Source organism: Ambystoma mexicanum, chromosome 8, assembly GCF_040938575.1.
Source record: "Ambystoma mexicanum isolate Mex_15411 chromosome 8, UKY_AmexF1_1, whole genome shotgun sequence".
NCBI classification, from domain to species: domain Eukaryota; kingdom Metazoa; phylum Chordata; class Amphibia; order Caudata; family Ambystomatidae; genus Ambystoma; species Ambystoma mexicanum.
In genome coordinates this window covers 1,269,881,441-1,269,905,368 of record NC_090929.1, presented here as the reverse complement: position 1 = coordinate 1,269,905,368, position 23,928 = coordinate 1,269,881,441, and the positions used below count along the sequence as shown (strand labels likewise).

The following is a 23,928-nucleotide window of genomic DNA, read 5'->3' as shown; positions in this document are numbered from 1 at the left end:
AAAAATATTCCATGAGATGCAAGTGCGTCCGACCCCAACCGCGCAGAGGAGAGGACTGAAGGGCGATGCACGGGGCAGAGCTATGGAAGGTGGGGCTACAGTCACGTGCGATAAAAGGACAAACACAAGTTATTAGTTGATGCTTTAAGAAGTGCTCCAGTCCTAGCCCGATGGACGGAAAGGGGATAGGACGTAGGAGTATGGCCGATTCAACGGACCGTGTCCCCCCACGACGGCATTGAGGTAGGCTGCCACGATGGTCCACCCATGGCTGGATCGACATAATGCAGAGGAGCGGATGTTGGGGGAAACGCAACTGTTTGCGGTAGAGCAAATGGAGCGCTTGCCGAAAAGGATTTCTGCTAACCAGGCTGGACAATGAAAAAGGCAGCCCCCATCCAAGGTCCACCAGATACAGTTGTTGATTTGGAGGGGCCCAGACATAATGCTGCCTCCGACCGCGTGGGTTGGGCCGCCATTTTTTCACTCCCAGTGGAGATATGCGCCACAGGCCTGTGTGAAGCCATTGTCACAACAGGATTTACATGTGCTTTGGAGTCAATTTTAGCCGTTTGTGAGGGCACCTCGTCATGGCCGCTACTGGAAGATTTAGGACTTTTGCCTGCCTTTTTTGCCCCCTCAGCAGGACTGGTATGGAGTTTAGCCCCTTTGAGGGGAAACTCAGGCTGACATCCAGTGTCAAGACTCCCAGAATGGGGGACCTCAGTTCTGCTGGTTTTCTTCTTAGCCCCTATTTGGGGATCCTCAGGAGCGAGCTCAGTACTTTTAGCCCCTTGCTGGGGAACCTCAAGAAGAGTACAGGTACGTTTAGCCCCTGACTGGGGATCCTCAAGAGATACCCTGGGTGAATTTGCCCTGGAACAGGGCAACCTTGATGTGACCCTGGAACCCATGGCCCCTTGAAGGGGAACCTCAATAGGCATCCCCGGTATCCAGGTTAGCTCTTTCGGGAAACCCCATTAAGGCCCCCCCAACCCTAGTACCGTACGACCCCAGGAAGGAGTCACCCAGCCGGGGTGCCGTTAAAAGTAAGGTATTTACCAGACGATTCCTCTTCTCGTTGATGAACTGTTAAAGGTGAGCCGGAGGTAAACGCTGGAACACGTCCGCCCACATGACCAGCCTACGCTGAAGTGCACCAACGGATAGCGAGTCGCAGTAAAGACAGGAATCCCACCAACATTCCGGGCCTAAGCACTCCAAACAAAGGAGGATCCGCCCTTGCGAAGTGACTCTTGTAAGAAGAACAGGACACGAAACCCTGATGATCCAGCATAGACAGATGAAGATGACCGCAGAACCGAAGGACAAAATGGGAAAGAAACTAAATCCCAACAATGCATCCGACCCCAATCGTGCAGAGAAAAGGGCTGAAGAGCGATGCGCTGGGCGGAGCACAGGAAGGCGGGGCTACAGCCATGTGCGGAGGTTCCACATAAAAATAAAAGGACAAATATTTTTGGATGCTTCAAGAAGTGCTCCGGTCCCGTCCCGCAGGACAATGTCACAAAAGTATGGAGGAAAGGCGACGGGATGTAGCAGTATGAGCATACCATGAAGTCTGAACAAATGTTTTCTAGTTACTCCCTTTGGACATGGATGTATGTCCAAAATGGGTAGAATGTGGGAGGGACATTCTGGGTCAACCCCACCTTCTCCATGCCCAAAGCACTTTTGGCCATGGCAATCTGAGCGTAGGGGTCAGTTAAAAAGTTGTCTCTAATTGGGACAGCAATTTGGCCACATATCTATGTACTTGATTCTCTGGGCATGATAAAAAAAAAAGGTGGGCATGACATTTGACTGTATAAATGAGATCTTAGTCACCCTAGATATTGAAAGCGTATACAGTGATATCTCTCAAGTGAAGGCTTTGACATTGATTTTAAGATGCCCTAAAACTGCCATACCCAAATACTGTTGAGTGAAGTTTATTAGAACTTGCCAAACTAGGACTCTGAATCACTTTATTTTTGTAGAGCAAATCTATGCACAAATTATAGGCAACTCAATGGGAGCCATATTTGCATTAAGAGTTTCAAATCTATAGTTGACCCATTTCGAGCAATAATTCATTAAAAGTGCAGCAAACACATCTCATTCCATCATAAAATGTTGATATCGCTAGATTCATGACTTTTTTTTATCTTGCAGGAGGACGCGTTATTGAGGGCAACATTTCAAATGTAGAAATGGGGGGAAAAAGGTCATGAACAAGTGCTTTTATTGACCTATGCATCCGTCGTTTGTGGCCCTTTACACTAAACCCACAGGTCGAAATGTGTTTTATTTCAAGAATTTCCAACCAGCCAGTCTGAGGTCCAATTTACCATATGGACAGTTGTTAAGGATCAGGCAGAACGTCTGGAAAATATCAGAATAGCTCCAAAGCATAAAGGATTTGCAATAGAAACTCCCAGTCCATGACTACCCTATGAGAGTAGTGGAACAGGTTTTGAAAACGGCCAGATTTACTAATCAAAACAGTTAATGAACTATGTTGGTCAAAACGGCTAAATTTGATTGATAGTATAACATGTGAAGCAACTAATTATCTAAGTTGGTTAAAATACAGTGAACACCCAGCTGCCATTCGCTTCCAAAAGGTTTTCTAAAAAAGAAAGAAAAAAATATAAGCTAATGTTGGCTCATAAATAGCAGAACACCAGATTGACATTGACCCAAATATGTATCTTCCATCCATTCAAGAAAATACAAATTTGGGAAATGTGTGGTATCTAATTTGATAATTAAATCTAAATAAAGTGATTTTGAAAGTGTCTCAGCCCTTTAACTTTTCTCTCAAACGGTAATTCTAGCAACCCAATTTATGAACTGCAATGCCTGTGCTACTGAATTTATGTGGGCCAGTTGCAACTCAAATCAATGAAAAAGAATACGGGCTGGAATGCAGAGGATGAGGATGTGCAGATATTTTAACTGTTATACTCTTTGGATATGGAATTAGTGGATAAGGCCATCTCTTCTCCACAAAAGGGGAATTTGGAAAAACTCCTCAATAAGAAAGCCCAATGATCTATTGTGCTCTTACACATGATAGATACAGGTTTAAATAAGCTTCTTAACCTGCACATTTTCTAAAATATGGGTTCTCTCTTGACCCCAAAAAACAATTTGATGTACCCTTTCAATTCATGGGCATAGTTATTGGCCTGCGAGTCCTGATAGGCATTGATAGAGACCGACAAAACTGAACTAAGTGAAGCCCAATGAGGTTACATTGATACTAGTGATCAAGAAATTAACTTCTATGCAACTTGTCAACGCCTACAATCATGGTCCTCTGAAAACATTTTACAAAGGATTAATGAGACATTGGAAAAAAAGCTACACTCATTGCACATAACATTGATTAATAACAACTTGCTCTTCTTGAAAGTATGAGGACTGCAGCACAAAACAAATGTGTAATGCTGCAGTGGATATTACAACAATGTGAATTATGTCTAGGGGTAAAAAACTTAATTTGTATGCTACTAGCCATGCATAAAAAGTAAATCACCCTCTCTCTTCTCTACATGCACATAGCACACCATTTATTTCTAGCCAAGTGTTGATCATTACTACCCAATGGCTAGTATCATGTTCACATTTTGAGGCCTGTCTATATTTCTATGCAACATAACATAAGCTACCCTATAGCCTAAATGTAAGCTATGGCATGAATGTTTGAGATTACAGCATACAAAATTGGTGTATTAAAACAATACAGGAAAAGATTTGATCAAATTCTGCAGCTGTAACTGGAAAAATGCCCTGGTTTGTTTTTTCAGTGTCCACTTTGACACCCTACTAACCTTTTATTTACTCGCATATCCATATCTTTACATCAATGTGGGTTTCAACAAACACATTGTGGAGGTAGGCAAAGTCATCAGACTCCCCCACATTGAAAGAGTTCTTGTGACATCTTAGTTGCTATCATTTTGGGTCTAACATCTATGCAGTCAAAGTAACTTGTTTCTTTTCAATGAGACCCAAGCGTCCATGCCATATACAGATGTTTCTTTTGCACAGAGTGACAAAGAGGACTACCAACACTGGAGACCCGTACAATGCAATTGAGGTCCCTCTCTTCCTCTACAGTTAAAAAGACACTTGCACTTATTTGCTCCATCTCTCAACATTTAGTGGCTTGAAAAACTTTCACTGAAGCTCATGAAATTAAAATAGGCCAATCCTTAGTTGAAAGCCAATATCTTACCTTACCACAAACTGCTGCTGCTTATGGTGCCTTTTCATTTCACCCTCAGAGCACCCTGCCAAGAACTGTTAATACCTATACTGTTAACATCCCAGTTATTACTGTATAATTTGTTGGTACTACTTATAATCTTGCATACAAGCATACATTCTGCACGCAAAGTGTGTAAAATTGGCCAATAAAGAGCTCAAATGTTTGCTTTAACTATGAACTCCTGTCTGTAAACGACTGCAAGCTCACTTGGGAGGATGGGGGGTTGAACATACGTATATCTACATACAAGGCCAGGATTCAAAGTTGCAGGGAGTGATTTGGTTTCGGCTTGTAACCTAGAAGAGCTTAATACGCTTGACGCCAGCACCACCAAGGAGTTACTGTTGGCTCCCAAGTCAAACCAGAGCCACACAGACATTAACTCTGTTTGAGAATGTGCACAACGGAGCACTGGGACATGTCGGAAAGACCCTTGAAACATAATGAGCCTAATATATAAAATAGACAAACAGTTGTTGTTTGCACCTCATGAGTAAGAAATGTGTTAGGGACACTAAACAGTAGCTCCTGGTTAACGATATGCAACCTTCACACACTGCGGAGACATGTTAAATATTTAGTTATTGTTATTTTAGTTTTGTTTAGACTTCCTGGATAATCGCTCTGGAACAGGAGGAGAGAATTCCTATCAGTAGGTTTGTGTAAGACTGTGCTTTTTTATTCTTCTGTCTTTGCCACATAGTATTAAATCCAGAAAGTTGACTTCAGAGCAACTGTATGTTTCACTAAAGCTCAGGAACCTGTTCCTTGAATTGATACAGGTCAAACTTGTGAGATCTGCATCTGTGCCCTCAAATATCTAAAGTATATCATCAATATATATTGACCACAGTTTTATTTTCTTAGAAAATGGATCTGTCGGGTTGTTGATGTTCACCTTCTCAAAGTCTGCTACATAAAGATTTGCTAGACTAGGTGCAAAGTTTGCACCCATATCTGCACTATGAACTCAAACCAAAATTAACACTAAAAAAAGACCCCTCTCTGACTCAAGGGGTAACCCCCCCCATTTTACAAAAACCCTTCTCCTAAACATTCCTTCAAACCTTTCAGCGTCTCACCCCTTACCTTTAAGGAAGTCGAAAATATGAAGCTCAAGCTTTCCAATTGCCAAGGTGACGCCTGCCCGGCACCGGTCATTAAGGAAGCCGCACATGATCTCGCCCTATTCATTACTTCATTAATGCCTCCTTCAAATCAGGCACTGTACCTGACAATCCTAAGGATGCTTGGGTCATCCCTTTAATCAAAAAACCTAATCTCGATCCCAGTAATCCCTCTAACTACAGGCCCATTAATTACCACAGTGCCATTCTTTCTCAAACTTCTGGATCGAGCAGCCCATCTCCAAATCCAGGACTACCTTGAAACCAACAATTTATTAGTGCTTAGACAATCCGGCTTCCGTCCCAGACACGGTACGGAGACAGCCTTAATTGATTTGAAAACCCAAATCGAGGATCTGAAACACAAGAGCAAACAGGCGCTCCTGCTCCTCCTTGATCTCTCAGCAGCCTTTGATTTGGTCGATCATCAAATCCTCTGCCACTACCTCAAGATTGCGGCCCACTTCTCTGACGCAGCCACATCTTGGATCAGCTCTTTCCTGGCAAACAGAACCATGAGGGTCTTCTCTTCCCTAGCCGCAGCTGATCCAGCCCACGTCTCGTGCGGAGTACCACAAGGATCTTGTGCATCTCCCACACTTCACAACGTGTTTACTAAACCGTTCTTTGATATACTTGACTATCTGGGTGTATCCTACACTAATTATGCAGATGACACCCAGATACTCATCCCTATCACTCCTATCACTGGCGACTATGTAACAGATGCCAATGCACTCAATGCAGTTTACACTGTCATCCAGGCCTGGATGGCACATCATGGGCTCTGCCTTAATGATGAAAAAACGGAGTTAATCATTCTTGGCTCTCAATACAAACTCACTAAACTTGACCCCAAATACAAATCCTTCATTATTGAAGTGTACAATATCAAAGTCTCCAACGTCACAAAAATACTTGGAATATATCTAGACTCTACTCTGTCCCTCAATCGACAAACCAACGCAGTTGTCTCAGCATCATCCTATACTTGTAAACTGATTACAGCATGTCGCCCCTTTTTGACAACGGAGAACTGTCTGATTCTCGCCAGAAACCTCATCATGTCCAAAATAGATTATTGCAACGCACTCTACTTAGCGACTAGTCAAACAACCATTGATAAACTCCAGGTCACGCAGAACAACGTCATAAGGGCAGCTCTCAACGTACCCAGGCGCTCTCACATATCCAACACTAGACGCAACTTGCATTGGCTACCCATCACTCATCGCATTTCCCTCAAAGCACTCGTTCTAACCCACAAGGCCCAGAACAACGCAGCCCCAGCCTACTTATCCACGCGCTTCAATACAACATAAAGCAACTAGACCCCTGAGATCTGCTCAGGCTCACACACTGACTATTCGTAGTTTCAAACTACAGACAGCCGGAGGTTCGAGCTTCCCAGTCCTCGCGGCTAAGCTCTGGAACACCCTACCCAATGCTCTTAGAAACATTCCATACATCCACTCCTTCAAAGCTAAAACCAAATTGTGGCTACATGAACGGATGCCCTAGCCCACTCTCTATAATCCTTATATCTGTTAATCCCATTACTGACTGCTCATTGTACATAGACTGTTTATACTGCATACTTAGGTTTGTTCCTTTCCTCTCTATACAATGTCCTGAACCTTATGTAAATATGTGTAAAATGTATATTGTATCTATTTGCTGTAACTTGTAACTGCCTTTTAAACATGTGCCCAGATGCCCCGGGGCAAGGTGCGCACTACAAATAAACAAAATACAAATACAAATGCACCTACGATTTGTTCAAAATATTTCTTTTCAAAGATGAAATAGTTTTTTGTCAGTGCTATTTCCACCAGTTGCACAATAAGTGAAACTGGTGTCTCCATGGGTGGTTGCCTTTCTCTCAATATTCTCTCAATGACCATCAGTGTGTCTTCCTGGGGGACCTTTGTATAAAGTGACCATATCCATGGACACCAAAATGTGGTGCCTGGGGTCAAAGTGAAGTGTAGCAATGCCTCCAAGGTGCTTTTAAAACTAGCCAGTTTGCTAGTTCTTTACATTGTTCCTACTAGGTATGGCAAGCCTTTTCTTCTGTCCCCTAACTCTAGATAAGCGGCACATCACCGCCACCTAGGGTTTAGCAACTCAAGGAGGGCTTAGTAAGAATGGACGGAGAGTAAGATAGAGTGTATTTATTTATGAAACTAAAATAACAAAACCTAAATATTGAACCTGTCTCCGCAGTATGTGAACGTGAAAGAATTGGTTACAGGTCAGCAGTTATCTACTCACCCCCAGTCCCTGTGTGTGTTTTTTTTTTTTTTAACCAAATGCATTTCTGCTTATGGGGTGATGCTGGATACCAAGGAGCTGCTCCTGGTTCCTGCTCATCAAATCTTTTTTTTTTTAAATCCCCGAAGGGACATTTTCAAATCTGTGCACTTGCTTATTTCAAATGTCCAGTAAAGCGTTGCAAAGAAGGTATTTTTGTCGGTTCATTGTGCTATCCACCAGATGTTCAAAGAACTTAACCTCCCTTCATTACAGGGACAATTGAAGACTTGCATTCTTAGGTATATTAGAATTTCCACAGAGTTGAACCTAACCCAGTTCCAAGCCCCATGCACTGGATCTCATACAACAGGAACATCATATTTGCTAAGGGGAAAGAAATTAAACCACAGCTCTCCTTATGAGCAACACATTATTTTATGGGGTAAAACCACTTAGGATCCAACATCAGAACACAACCAAAATTATATAATTGGCCACAGACTCTTTGCTCTTACCGTGCTGTCCTATCAAAAAAGGGCAACATTACATTTCTGATCTCTACATGCTTATAGTGGGTGGTAAAATGTGACTTCTAATGTCAGATATGCAAACAAATGGGCATACAACCATTAAACACAAAGAAAAACAGAATGGTCTTCTCTATCCCAACCCTAACAAAAACATTTCTTGTCCTCATAACTAATGAAAAATGTAATCAACTTTGGAGTACATCAATTGTACCAAGATACTTGATCACCCATACTCGGTTCTTGCCACAGATGGGAGGAAGGGAGAGGGTGGCAGGAGGGGGGAAGGGGGATGAAATTGGTGAGCGATTTCACCATCTTGACATAGAACATAGGACAAATGTAATTAGTAAGAAAAATAGTTTACTTTCAAGATCGACAAACTGCAGCAAAATAGTACATGTTCTGTGCATTATAAACTGTTGAAGCATTCACATATGGCTTTCTTTCACAATATTGATGGAACATAACCCTTTTGGATCTAGGATCCTGCAAAGGCATATCAAATGCCAACTGTTTCACATATTTTAGGCACTTGTCATTTATAGTGTTAAATCCCTGAAAAGGTTACCACGCAGAAGTATGACGTGATACATTAACTGAATACTAGAGTAATAAAAGTTATGAATGTTCCAAATCTTACTGTGCATGAACAGAAACAAATGTCGCTTTAAGCAAAGGAAAATGAAAAAGGCTGTGCATTATGCAATTGCAACTGAAGAAAGGAAAACATTTTCATAGAGAGAACGATCTGAAAAAATCTATTTGTTTAGAACACAAGTAATAAAAACAACACAACTGAACAAAAAAATGCATCATAACTTAAGGATTTGTAGGGCTGAATGGTAGTTTGGTCTCATATAAACAAAAACTCCACAGGCCTTTTTTAGGTATCATTGAAAAATCAACACTCAATGTTTTTTTTTTTGCAAACGATTATCTCGTCCTTCTCACTCAAAGCAAACTTGCATCATTTCACCCCACAGTAACTGAACTGTATCCCTGTATTAAGGTATTCCAATCTCTTGTAGCTTCCATTAAATGGCGCTGTCCATGCCCAACCCAATCATCCTGATTTTCAAAAATTCGGCCACAAAACCAACACGTAAATTTAGTTTTCACAATGTTTTTGGAGCTACTTTTCACAATTGTGTAATTGTTTTTGCTGGTCTTCTTGAGTGTTAATTTTAAAACAAATCTTTCTTTCACAGGGCTCACAGGCAGGAACGTTCTGCGTCTCTTTGCTGTACGTGCACTCGTAGCCATTTCAGATGTGTTACCATATGTAGGATTGAGGAGCGCTTCCATAGTTCTTCTGGACAATGAAACCTTTACAACCTGTCCTTTAAACTTTGTAATTGTTTTCATTACATTTAAAACTTCGGGAAAATCTGCATCAGGATGATTTAGAACCACCACTGGTTGATTTTTCAGAGGGCATTTCACAGTTTGATCCCTACTAAAAGGAAGAAGCCTCAGTGTTTTCATAGTCTCTTTGGATTCCCGGGGTTCAAAGGTATAAACACAGTCCGTTTCATTGCCAGTTTGATTGTTTGCTTTACATGGCCTCTTTTTTTTTCTGGGAGGCTCTTCAAATTCTGCCTTTGATTTACATCTGAGATTCTGTTTTTTCCTTCCAGTCTTTGGGCCCGTCTGAATCAGATCACAATTGTTTTTTGATATATTGTTTTGAATGTGATTACAGGCTCCCTCCTGTTGAAGAGAATCACTGCGTTTACTTGCATCCACTTCCTGAGCAGGTTTGGTTGAACACTTCTGCAACAAAGTCCTCAAATGGTTTGTGGGAGGCAATGATTCTTCTGGAGGCACATATGTTGAGCTTGATAAAAAAACATTTGGTATTATAGTCCCAGGCAAGGCACTACTAGAATAAACAACTGGTGTGAGTACTTGGGAAATATTTCCAGAAGATTGAATGTCATCAGATTTTAATGAAGCCAGTGAAGTGTTCATGATGGACTGATTTTTGCAAGCGGCAGGAACCTGAAAGGGTGGAGTCTTCACAACTTTCAGGAAATATTTCATTTTAGTGCCTTCACTATGATTTGGCTGGGCATTTTGATTGGATGCATTGACTTGCAAAGTGCTTTGTGTAAGTCCTGAAGGTGCAACACATTTCACAAGGACTGCCCGCCGACCATCAGGTAAAACTGCATTAATGTGTTGTTTTGGCTCAGCCTCTTGGTTCAATTTTGCAGATTTTAAAGTACCAGATGTCGCTCCTGGATGCTCTTGTGTGCCAAGATACTGCAAAGCATTCAAGCCTATGGGGCCCTCATTTATTTGGGGAGTTGCCATAGCCAACTGTATAGGTGGAATGATCGAATTAGCTAAAATAAAAGGTCCTTGAAGAGGCACTTGACTTACCTGATCAAATATAGATTGAGAGTTTTGGTTCAAATTTGATGAACTAGAATTGTTTGCATTTGGCATTTTTTGTTCATCTTGATTATTTTGTGGAACAGTGCCTAAAACCTGAACGCTACCAACGGGAATATTTGTAACTGCACCTAAAGCTGCACCGCCAAACGCTAGTACCATTCCACGTCCTTTGTTAAGCAGAGCAGATGGAGGTTTCTCATTAGATATACTAGTCAAATTATTTGAACAAATTGGACCTCGCGACACTATTTGCAGACCTGGTTTATTGGAAAAATGTAATGGTACAAGAAGACCATTTGGAGACGATCTGATCAAAAAACGGCTTCCTTCAGTGAGTGTTCGTGGCCTCAATAGTTTTACAGAAGGAAAACTACTGGGATTGTGAGAAGTCACACCAAGCTTTTCTTTAGCCAGCTGTGTGTTTATTATTGCATTAGAATGGGTCTTAAGAAGCTTGCCAATGTTGGATGTTTTAATTACCCTTCCTTCTTGTGAAGGATGTGAGGTAGGTAGTATCTTTCTTTCAGACTCTAGATTGGTTGATTTACATGTAAGGGCTACATCTCCTCCTGTGTAAAGGGTGCCAGCCTTACCTGTGCAATGTAAACTGCTGGATGCCAGAGAATTGTTAACACTAGTAAAAAGGTTGCTAGGATATTGCTGACTAGCAGTTAACTGGCTACTGACTGAATTGGAAAATGTCTGATAGGTATTGGACTTGCCTTTTACTGCATTCTGAACTACCTGACCGACTTTTACAGGCACAAAAGATAATGCTGGTGGATTTTGTATGGAGTAAAGATATGCTTTTGGCTTAGAGCTCAATCTGCCACAAGCGTCAGCCTGGTTCTCTGGTGGAGGCAGATCAATCAAGGGCTGAAAACATTGATTTCCACTATTACTAGAAACGTTTTCCGGCAGACTTTCAGAGTTAAGCAAGTTACAATCTGAGGGTACAAACAATTCTGTATGGTTCCCCTGACCATTTGCCATATTGAGATGTGACTGAGATGGATAAGAATGGTCCCATTTTCTGTCATCTGTAATATTTAACGTTGATGATGCAGGTCCACTCAGCAAGAGGCTTTCCTGAGAGAGCAATTGGTCACAAGGCCCTTCAGCCTTTTCTTTTGGTGTTGTTAAACAATCACTTGTAAACAATTTACCAGGGGGGCCTGAGTTGCTCGGAACAGATGACTGTCCTAGTATGGGGGCATTTCCTTCAGAAATTGGTACTTTGTCTGACGAATTAGGCATAGAAGTGGACCGTTCAGGCATTTTAGACATGCTTTTGACATCAAACATTGTTTCTGGGATGGGTGTACCACTCAAATTCCTAGCATGTGACGGCATACTTTGTTTAGCTCCATTTGCTTTTACAGAGAAATTGGTATCTGAAAAAGGAGTTGAAGTAGGACAAGATTCAGCACTTTGTTGGGTTTCCTGGTAAGGTGCATGACCCGTTGCACTTGATGCTGGTTCACATTTAACAATTCTATTCGTAGGTATTTGAAGAGGATTTATGGAACTATCTTTCAAGGCCACAGATTGATATTCTGGCGCACATACATTATGTTTATTTGTAGGAAGCAGTTTTATTACAATATGTTGTTTTCCCTCCACTATCTTGAACCCCATAAATTTTGCACAGTAATTTGCTGGGACTGATATTTTGTTATTCTTTACCATCAGCACTGTTGGCCCATGAACAGCATTTCTCAAAAAACCTGTGTTTGAAATATTTTCTTGTTTATCATTGTCCGTTGTTGGTGATGACGCATCAACCTGATTGATATATTCTGTGGCGGTTTTGGATCCATTACTTAGTTTACTATAGGGTGTTGTAGTTGTTGGGCCAGCATCTTGCTTACTGTTTTGTTTTTCATTTCCTGATGCTCCAATGTGTGAATTATGTATTTCATAACATCGGCCTGCCACTGTATTATTTGCATCATTAACAAAATGCTCTTTTGAAGAGTGGCTTTGATGCTCAGTTTTGCATTCCACTTCTTGTGCCTTCGATCTTGCCGTTTCATCATTTGCCACTTGATTTGTTTTGCGTTTCCAACTTGCTATTCTTGGTGCTTCTATTTCGAATCTTTTCAAAGCTAACTTTAATGCCGACTGAGTTTCTACACATTTGTTTTCCGAATCATCTTGTCCAAGAGTATCTTTTGCATGTAATTTGCCTCTGTGTACAGCTATGACATGATTCACAATGTAATCCCTGCGTGTCGAGCGAAAGCTACAAAACTGACAACCAAATGGAAATCCTCTAGTGTGACCAATAAGATGTTCTTGGAATTCCTCATTGTTTAAAAAAGCATAATTACATTTCACACATTTAAATTGTTGATTGCAGTGTCTATGAATATGTTGCACAAAGGTGCCAACATCCCTAGTAGAAAAGATGCACTTTTCACACCGAAAGTTACCATTAATGGAATGATTTGATGTAAAATGTTTTGTTAAATCCAACAAAGAAAACAACTGATAATCATTGCAAATTTCACATTTCACCAAGGTATTTCGATGAGTATGACGATGTTCTGTAAATTTCTGAAAATCATTGGATGAAAAACTGCACATCTCACAAGGGTAGTTTGGAAGTTCTCCATGATGCAATAGCCAATAATGTTTCTGCAGATCATTTGGACTATATCGAATTTTGCCTTTGCATTTTGGACAGGGAAAATTACATATTTTTGAAGAGGTCCTTATTCCATCTTCTTCTGAAACGCTTTCTGTCTTTGCTTGCAAATAGATGCTCTCTGAGCCATTTGTGCAAACTCCACCAAATCGGGCTTTAGAGAGAGATTTTCTTGCAGTTTGTCTCTTATGTGGATACAACTGCACATTTCCATCCCCTTCTTTTAATGTTACTTTATCAATTAAATTCATTTTTTGGAAGTTCTTCAAAAAAATGTTTTAGTTCCTTTAGTAGTATGTCATCCTGAAATGTTGCTTGACTGATTACTGGAATTATGGACCTGCCAGGAGTAGTGTTTTACACATAATTATCAGGTTAGTTGGGACGTATTGAAGCATAATCACAGTAGAGAAAAGTAACTTGCTGTTCAACTGAAGAAAAGTGGTCTTTTTCAGTCTTCAGTGATGCGAATGGACCGCTTTCCATGAAATACTTCCCAATTTCTGGATGACATTGTGGTTTGAAAACACTCATATTCCCAGAGATTTTCTTGATGTACCTGCAAGGGATAACATTACAGAAAAATATGACTAAATAATAAACCAGGGTCATTTCAATTTACATTGGAAATGAGACAATGCATGTTATGTTGACATAGTGTATTATATTACCCTTCATTAGAATGTGCAATTAGTTAATTGCCTACCATGTTTTCAATGGCAAAACAAAACATCTAGTTAGCACAGAATGCTATATTTGTCAGTGCATAATTCTCAGACACAGCACATTAGCGAGTGTGCTCTTTCTGAAGTCCAAGAGCCAGCAGATAGATCCTGGTCAGGAGCATCAAAATGTAGGAAGTGAAATTGTTATGCATTGAAGCTATAACTTGGCTATCAGAATCAGGCAGTGCAGCGAAGTGAGGCATGTGGAGAAGTGTGTACTGGCTGAAAGGCCCGTCAAAGCTTTAATCAGCAACCAGCTTCCTGAGAGAACATTCAGAACAGACAACTTTAAAAAACAAGGTATACATTCTGCCACCTGCAAAAATAACAAGCAAAAGCAAACAAACTGATAAACATGGAAATAGAGAAAATTGAGAGGCATCTGCAATCGATAGTACAATCCATAGCAGTCCCATTCCCAGCACACTTGAGGAATATTTGCTAAATGTGAACTAAACACTCCTGCGACAAACAAAGCATGGGTGCCCTACTCTGATTAAAACCTACATAATATGAGAAAATATAATTTCAATAGTTCATTTGCATACTGGCTAAAAATACCATGGCAAACAAAAGGTGCCTTAGAGATACAGACTAGTGTGGCGGGTCGGAAGACGTAGGCAGACACTTGAAGGACATTTTGAGAGTGGTTTATTCAAACAATAAGAATAAGGCCCATCTTTCCCTATTGCTACAGGGGTTTTCCTGCCTATATAAATAACATAAGGTGCTCGTCAGTCGTGACAATTCCCAAATGAAGATGACCTCTGTCCAAAACGAATACTAACTTGGCCTACCACTATTTGACCAACTTAAACTATACTAAGAAAATGTCTCTTCCTTCTGATTGTTCTCTTATGGAAATGTCTCAGTTTCATGGTTCTTTTAAGTAATAACTTCAAATAGTCTTGTGTCACCTTCTGGACAAGACCCTGTAGTTCTTTTATAATGTACTTAAGTTTGCTTTCCCCTTTTGGGATAGTTATTCCACCAACCTTTGAAATTCTCTTTCTTATATTCTCTCCCAAGTGTACATGCCTTTCTGATATCTGTAGCTATGGCCTTTTTGAAGTGGTCTATCCTTCGTAGCAACGTCAGCCTTCCGCTTTCCAGGTGTGGCTCAGTTTGTCCACTTCTTCTCCGTCCTACTTCATTGGACTTCTGTTTCCATTTAGATTTCCACCCTTCTTCCCGTGGTTTTTGTCTCCAGTTCTTAACACCCTCTCTTTCAAGTACATTCACTATTCTCGGGATCACCTCAATACAGTTTAACTTCACAGGCTTTACATTGAGGGACTCAACACTTTCACTGAAGCGAGTTTCTCTTGGTGTCCATTCCCAATACCTTCACTCCAAGGCTTATTCGTTATTCTTGTGGTTAAGTTCATACAGTTCCACTTTAGTGGCGTTATTTTCAATATCTCGCCAATTTCATTAGGACGAGTTTCTCCTCTTACATAGATATGCACCGGTAGCCTCCCAGTACTCCTGATCTCCTCACTAACTGTTGCAGGGGGACGTTTTTGGGCTTGCGTCGGACTAAGTGTTGACAGGTCTCTCCTGGACTCTCTTGCTTGGTGGTTTCGCACTGTTCGACGGGTGGACTGCCCACCATGAAGTCATTTTGGTCACTGTTAGGGAGAATTCTCTGTTTAGGCTGAATTTCCCTACCTAGTGAGTCCCCCAGCAGCTTTGCTGGATTTCTGGGGTTTAATTTTTTTCTCCTGCCAAGAGTGAGACTCTTTTACCCTCACTCTTGGACATGTTGAAGTGTGTTTTCTTGGTTAAACCTTGTGTTGAATGGGCTATGGGGTCTTTTACTCCATAGGGCCTCATGTATTTTTGTGATGTGGGTCACACAGCACCCTCTGTGCCGTGACCCAGGGGTGTCCTAGGGACTCCCCAACATAGACTCCATACCCTGGGACTGACTACTGTCTCCCAGGGCATGTAAAGTCACCAAAGACTTTGCTAGTCTTGAATCCTGAACAGAACCAGTACAAACCATCATATTGTGGACGTACTGGCTGGGGCAATTCGATTGCCCCAGGGTCTGTTAGTCGAGGGGGCACGTCTCCGTCCCCCCTGATCGAGTTTTGGCTGGTGGCAGTGGAAACTACTTTTTATATTCGACCGCGAATATTTCCCTATGGGATTTCCCATTGTTTTAGGCTAACACATTTAATTATTTATTTACGGTAGCCTTAAACATCCCGCCGGTTTATATATTTCTTTTTATAACTCCGGTTGGGACTTTTTGCCAAAACTTGATTCTAAAATGGCGTTGGTGTTCGCCTCTGTAACTCTGACCCAAAGTGGAGCCCTTTGTTCCACTTTTGGCGGGCTTCTCCACAGAAGCCCTCCAAAGTGGTGCCACTCTGTCTGGGGTACTTAGGAGGGGTGGAGGGGGATTTAGGCACCCTGGACTGAGTTACCTTGGTAACTCAAGTCGCACTCCGTCCTGATTGGCCCAAGTGGTGAGCCGCCCGGCTCACCACTTAGCATGTTTGAGTGACAGCTAGGCTGGGTGAATGGGGGCTTGCTGCATAAAAGCAGGGCTTTGGGGACTGGGACTTCAGAAGTCGCCACAGGACCAAGAATCCGACGAGGGAAGAGCTGAGCCGACCTGCTTCGACGACACCACCCGGTGGAGCCCTGCTGAACCGTCTCACCACTTTTTCCCGACGACCGAGGAGAACTCTTAACGGAGTGGCTCCTTCCCTTAACTGGTGGGGACAACCAGTTTTCGCCTTCTTTCCGTTCTTTGAGGTATCTCGTGGCCGCCTTGCCTGTGCCAAGCACCCCGGCAACCGGAATACCACACTTTACCCCCATACCGCGAAAGTCGGTACCAACCCTTTAACCGGAGGACTCCGCGGCTGGTTTCTTCCCGGGCAGTGCAACGACCCTCCTCTTCTGCTCTTCAGCGAGAACTTCTTCTCCCCTGACCGACGTCGAGCCCTGCTGCCACTGCCTGGAACAACTGCCACCGCTGGAGGATCCTTTCCGCTTAAGGTACTGTGTTCCGCCTGGCTTCCCTTGCCACCGACTGTACGGGGTAGATTTAGTCCCCGGCTTTCGAACCTGGGAGTGCCTGGGACACTTTGGCTAAACTTTCTGAGCCACTCTAAAACTCTTTTTGACTCTTTGCAAGACTTGAATCTCTAACTAACAGTGTGATCTTGGGCACCTTTTCGCTCCGGCTACTCTAAGAGTGGGCCCTGCCTAGTGACTTTTGCTCACCTGTGACTTTGTGCTTCTTTAAGCCTATTGCAAGTGTTCTGGACCTTAGAGTGGTGTGTTTAACCCATTTCTGTTTTTTCTCTCCCTTTCTTGGAAACTACTAGAGTGTCATCTAACGTTAAGCACTCACCTCTGTTTTAATTAAGTGGTGTTAACCTAGAGTTGTCTAGATAGGAGAAAGGATTGAATCTACTTTCATTATAACTGTGTTTGAAGTGTTTACTATATTGTGCTAGAGTGTTTTTAACTTATGTGTATTTTAAATAAATAACTATATACTTTTGAAACCAAGCTCTGGTCAGTGTTTGCTTGTGCTATTGTGTTTTGGTACATATTGTGTATACTTTGCATACTGCCTAACTCTTCTTGAGAGAGGTCTGACTGCTCAGCCACAGCTACCAGGTAAATCTGGGTGGTACAGACTGCTACCAAAGGGGTTTACTGCTCTACCTGTAGTCTTAAATCTTTTGCAGTGTTCCCCAAGGGAACTGCACAGGTTTCTGCCTAACACTGGTGTACAGCGGTGGGATTTGTATTGAGTATACATTTTATTGTGCTTTAGATACCTTAGTGCAACTAACCACAAAGCTTAGCACTGAAAAAGTAAAACCTCTAACATGTCAGTTATAGAAAGCTATAGTCAAGAGTCCCTTGCAGCCAAAACTGCTGATTGTTTAAGAGTGCTCTGTAAACATAAGGATCTCCTGACTAAGGGCAAGAAAATGGAGCTGATTGAAAGATTGTTAGCTAACCAAAGTCTGGGTGAGGGTTCAGAGGAACCTACCACTCCAGCAACTGTAGATGACAGTATTGAAATTAACATGGAGCAAAATGTTGATGATTCTGAGGAAGAGTCAGAAGAGGAGGGTGAGGCTGTTGTGACTGTCCCCCCTAGGCCTCTGCCTGCTCTACCTGCTGTACCTACTGGGCCTTTACCAGGTCCCACATTTAGTCCTCAGTACTTTGAACTGGAGAAAATGAAACTAGAATTGGAGTATAAGAAACTTAATGCTCAAACTGACAAAGAACTAAGGCTAAGGGAAATGGAGCTCAAGTATGAGCTAGAAATGAAGAAATTATCTGTTGAGAATGCTTCTCTCTCTGGCTCCTCTAGAAGTTCCAGTCCTAAAAGACCCCGGATGCCTAAAGAATTGGTTGGTATGTATGAGCCTAAGTTGGATGTGTTGGATTGGTTGTCTCTGTTTGAATATAATCATGGGCTCCAGAACATCACAGGAAATGACTTACTCACCTGGTTGTTCTCTAGGCTTCCCCCTGTTGCAACTGATGTGGTAATGGAGATGGGGGAGGAGGATAGGAAAGAGTATGAATGTGTGAAACTAGCTTTGATAGCTAGGTTTGGGAAGACCCCTTCCCAGTATCTTAAGAGGTTTAGGAGCCTCAAAAAGCATGATGGTACCCCTTGGGCTACCTGGGTGAGTGAAGGGTTGAAAAACTTAGAGGGATGGATTAAGGGTTACAAGGTGAACACTTATGAAGGTATGAAGAATTTGTTTATGTTGGAGACTATTTATGATGCCTGCTCTCCTGAGCTCAGACAACACTTGGCTGATTCCAAGGAATTAGATTCCCGGAAACTGGCTAGGGCTGCTGACTTGTGGGTTGCCAACAGGGCCACTCACAAGGATTCTGGGGTAACTCAGAAGAAGGATGGGGAGAAACAGCCAAAAACAGACTCCAAAGAGAATTCTAATAATTCCTATCCCAAAGAGGGCCCCAAACCACAAAATAACCAGGGTAAGCCACATGGGAAACCGAGTCAGACTACTGTACCTTCTGGCCACAAGCCAGAAGGAGGTCAGAGCAAGCCACCCTTCCAGAGAGCATTTGGACAATGCTATGTCTGTCAGGGTACTGACCATATCAAAGGAGATCCCAAGTGCAAGGGTAAACCTGCAGGGATCAGCACAGTCTCCTTAGCCTTCACTCCTGAGGATGAAGTACAGATGGCTAGTGCCCACTTTGAACTCTTTGCTGAAGAACCCTTGGGTCTTCAAGCAACTGTAAACTTAGAGCCTATGGGTCTGGTTAGTCCCCAGAATAGGGTTGTGTATAACTCCCTACCTGTTAACTCTAAGGTGTATTATGTGGACAGTGTTCTTGTCAATGGCCAGGATACTCCTGCCAGGAGAGACACTGGGGCCAGCAGAACAGTAGTGGATGAAAGCTTCTTTCAACCTGAGGATGTGGCCAAAGCACCCAAAGGTCCCACTAAGATGTCTGGAGGCCCTGTCCAAATGGTTCCTATTCTACCAGCCCTCATTCAGTGTAACAACATGACAGTGAGGATCCCTGTCAGTGTTCAGACTGAGGTACCTGGGAAGGTCCTGTTGGGGAATGACCTAAGAACTCTAGGAGTAGTGTCACATACCCCCAGGCCTCCCAGTATGGAGAAGCAGAACTTAACCAAATTGGCTAGAAAGGCTACCTTGAAGGACCCTTCTAAGCCTGTGGGACCCTCTACTGAGAACCCCACTACAAGCCTTGGGTTTAGTAAGTTGACCTCTGACCCAGGCACCTTTCAGGATAGTATGCTAGGAACATGGGAGCCCCAACCAAGCTCCATCATTGTTCCCCTAGTCTCCGAGTCTCTGACTCCCCCTGCTTCTGAGGAAGAGGTGGATAGACCAACTAGGCCCCTATCTGGACCTGAGAGAACTGGTAATTCTCAGTGCTGGTGGAAAACCAGAAAAGAAAAGTCTAAGGCCAAAAACCTTCAGACTGTTGGACCTTCTACTGAAGACCCCAACTCAAATCCTAATATTAGGGGGGAAACTCCTAAAATAGGTAAGGGTAGATCTAAGAGGAAGGGGAAGCAGGTACATTGCCTAACCCCAACCCCTCCAACCAAGAGGCCTAAGACCCAACCTGCTCCCACAAGAGAGGTGGTGAGGAACCTTGGAGGCCCCTCTAGATCTAAGGGAATCCTTTATAAGGACCCCTTCAAAAAGCCTAACCTAGGTTCAGAAGTTGTACCAACTTCTGAGGGACTGGTCAACCGGATCCCCTATAACAAAAAGACTGATGTTCCTCAAAGGGTCTGTAGGTCCGTTAGCTTGCAGAAGAAAACCTTTGAGTTCTCCATTGAACATAGGTCAAGGTGTCACCATCAAAATGCTGATGGACTCTCTAGGATGTATATCATCGACTAGAGGTATGAGGTTCATCCAGGAGTGGATTAAATCCTCCTGTCCCTTAGTCTGGGGGGGGCGAGTGTTAGGGAGAATTCTCTGTTTAGGCTGAATTTCCCTACCTAGTGAGTCCCCCAGCAGCTTTGCTGGATTTCTGGGGTTTAATTTTTTTCTCCTGCCAAGAGTGAGACTCTTTTACCCTCACTCTTGGACATGTTGAAGTGTGTTTTCTTGGTTAAACCTTGTGTTGAATGGGCTATGGGGTCTTTTACTCCATAGGGCCTCATGTATTTTTGTGATGTGGGTCACACAGCACCCTCTGTGCCGTGACCCAGGGGTGTCCTAGGGACTCCCCAACATAGACTCCATACCCTGGGACTGACTACTGTCTCCCAGGGCATGTAAAGTCACCAAAGACTTTGCTAGTCTTGAATCCTGAACAGAACCAGTACAAACCATCATATTGTGGACGTACTGGCTGGGGCAATTCGATTGCCCCAGGGTCTGTTAGTCGAGGGGGCACGTCTCCGTCCCCCCTGATCGAGTTTTGGCTGGTGGCAGTGGAAACTACTTTTTATATTCGACCGCGAATATTTCCCTATGGGATTTCCCATTGTTTTAGGCTAACACATTTAATTATTTATTTACGGTAGCCTTAAACATCCCGCCGGTTTATATATTTCTTTTTATAACTCCGGTTGGGACTTTTTGCCAAAACTTGATTCTAAAATGGCGTTGGTGTTCGCCTCTGTAACTCTGACCCAAAGTGGAGCCCTTTGTTCCACTTTTGGCGGGCTTCTCCACAGAAGCCCTCCAAAGTGGTGCCACTCTGTCTGGGGTACTTAGGAGGGGTGGAGGGGGATTTAGGCACCCTGGACTGAGTTACCTTGGTAACTCAAGTCGCACTCCGTCCTGATTGGCCCAAGTGGTGAGCCGCCCGGCTCACCACTTAGCATGTTTGAGTGACAGCTAGGCTGGGTGAATGGGGGCTTGCTGCATAAAAGCAGGGCTTTGGGGACTGGGACTTCAGAAGTCGCCACAGGACCAAGAATCCGACGAGGGAAGAGCTGAGCCGACCTGCTTCGACGACACCACCCGGTGGAGCCCTGCTGAACCGTCTCACCACTTTTTCCCGACGACCGAGGAGAACTCTTAACGGAGTGGCTCCTTCCCTTAACTGGTGGGGACAACCAGTTTTCGCCTTCTTTCCGTTCTTTGAGGTATCTCGTGGCCGCCTTGCCTGTGCCAAGCACCCCGGCAACCGGAATACCACACTTTACCCCCATACCGCGAAAGTCGGTACCAACCCTTTAACCGGAGGACTCCGCGGCTGGTTTCTTCCCGGGCAGTGCAACGACCCTCCTCTTCTGCTCTTCAGCGAGAACTTCTTCTCCCCTGACCGACGTCGAGCCCTGCTGCCACTGCCTGGAACAACTGCCACCGCTGGAGGATCCTTTCCGCTTAAGGTACTGTGTTCCGCCTGGCTTCCCTTGCCACCGACTGTACGGGGTAGATTTAGTCCCCGGCTTTCGAACCTGGGAGTGCCTGGGACACTTTGGCTAAACTTTCTGAGCCACTCTAAAACTCTTTTTGACTCTTTGCAAGACTTGAATCTCTAACTAACAGTGTGATCTTGGGCACCTTTTCGCTCCGGCTACTCTAAGAGTGGGCCCTGCCTAGTGACTTTTGCTCACCTGTGACTTTGTGCTTCTTTAAGCCTATTGCAAGTGTTCTGGACCTTAGAGTGGTGTGTTTAACCCATTTCTGTTTTTTCTCTCCCTTTCTTGGAAACTACTAGAGTGTCATCTAACGTTAAGCACTCACCTCTGTTTTAATTAAGTGGTGTTAACCTAGAGTTGTCTAGATAGGAGAAAGGATTGAATCTACTTTCATTATAACTGTGTTTGAAGTGTTTACTATATTGTGCTAGAGTGTTTTTAACTTATGTGTATTTTAAATAAATAACTATATACTTTTGAAACCAAGCTCTGGTCAGTGTTTGCTTGTGCTATTGTGTTTTGGTACATATTGTGTATACTTTGCATACTGCCTAACTCTTCTTGAGAGAGGTCTGACTGCTCAGCCACAGCTACCAGGTAAATCTGGGTGGTACAGACTGCTACCAAAGGGGTTTACTGCTCTACCTGTAGTCTTAAATCTTTTGCAGTGTTCCCCAAGGGAACTGCACAGGTTTCTGCCTAACAGTCACGCCACCAAGAGGTCAAGGCTTACCTTCTCGTTTGTGGCCCTCTTCTTGGAAATAATGAGCTTCTCGCATTTACCTTTTCTGCCCAGGACTCATATGAAAGTCACAATGTCTGTGGCTCTCCTTGGCTCTGCCTCGTCCCAGCGCCATCTGGCCAGGGGGCTAGTGACCTACTAGTCAACCCACTCATCCAAGCCCTGCAACATCACTGTGCATTGCTGGCAGCAGAAACATAATGGCCACTGGAAAGCATGCTGCTCGCTAGAAATCACCAGAAATTGTGCAGTGAAAACCTGAAAAATAGGCCACCCTCCAATTTTGCCTATCTTAGTGAGCACAGGAGATCACTGCCTAAATCCACCATTGGGCTACCCACAAAGTAGCCTGAAACCACTTGGAAATCGCAATGCTGATTGAAAAAGAAACACAGAGCTGTTTGAAAATCCGTTTTCTTGATTGTCAAAAATTGCTAAAATCATGGCCCACAAAGCACTTAAAAGATCCAACCTCTTTGGTGGGTGTTCCACATCATTACTGCAAGAATCCACATCAATACAATGTCAGCAAAAATCATATGTTCTCAGAACAAAATCCTCTTTTAAAGATCCTTGATGGAAAGACAGCTGTCCAAAAGTGGGTGTAATACCGTTGCTCACCTCTACCAGAAAGCCGGCGTTTTAAAACCATTTGTTGTAAAGTTGACCAATTGAACCACAAACTATGCCCAAGAAAGACTTGCTATCAGAAGCCTAAGAGGTGGATACATTTTAAAACTATATTCTGAAAAGGCTTGAAGGAAGAAATTATTTAATGTATGTGTTAAAAATGTGGGTTATATTATAAGAAAAGACAATTTGTAGACATTGAGTTTAAGAATTAAGAGTTTCCCACACTGTGCTTCAAATGAATTTCACACATTTTCCCTGGACAAAGGAAGCTCCCACTGCCCTTGGCCAAGAGATTGACAGGCTGGTGTGAACAGGAACTAGCAGAGGCACCCTGGCCTGTTGCTCTCAGTCAAAACAATGGCTTTGGGATGAATAGGAATATGCTAAATTCGGGTGTAACTGACAACAAACTGCTGGAAGAAAACAAGACATGTGACCCTCTGAGTCAGGCCAGCTCTAGGAGGCGGACCAGACTGAGATGTGAATTGAATTGAAAACAAATGTATGTTTTATAAAAATGCTTATAACAAATTGTACCGAGCTTGACAAAAATGAAACATTTTGAGAGTGTGAAAAAGAAAAATTCACTCACAGTTCAAGACTAAGCTGGACTCTGTGCAGTGTTCTGAGACTAAACCCTGGAATTTATTCATATTGTAGCTGCAGTGTTTTTGCTATGAACATAAGAAATT

General features: G+C 43.0%; 1 protein-coding gene across 2 annotated transcripts in view; it reads right to left on the bottom strand.

Annotated features, from left to right (window-relative positions):
* Positions 1–8,535: 8,535 nt before the first annotated feature.
* The window catches only part of ZNF518A (zinc finger protein 518A), a 234,738-nt gene continuing 219,345 nt past the window's right edge, over positions 8,536–23,928 (bottom strand). For both annotated transcript variants that reach the window (XM_069611385.1, XM_069611386.1), the window contains exon 2: positions 8,536–13,801. In XM_069611385.1, coding sequence (XP_069467486.1) covers positions 9,165–13,493 — 4,329 coding nt within the window. In that variant the 5' untranslated portion in view covers positions 13,494–13,801 and the 3' untranslated portion in view covers positions 8,536–9,164. The remainder of the gene's footprint in view (positions 13,802–23,928) is intronic.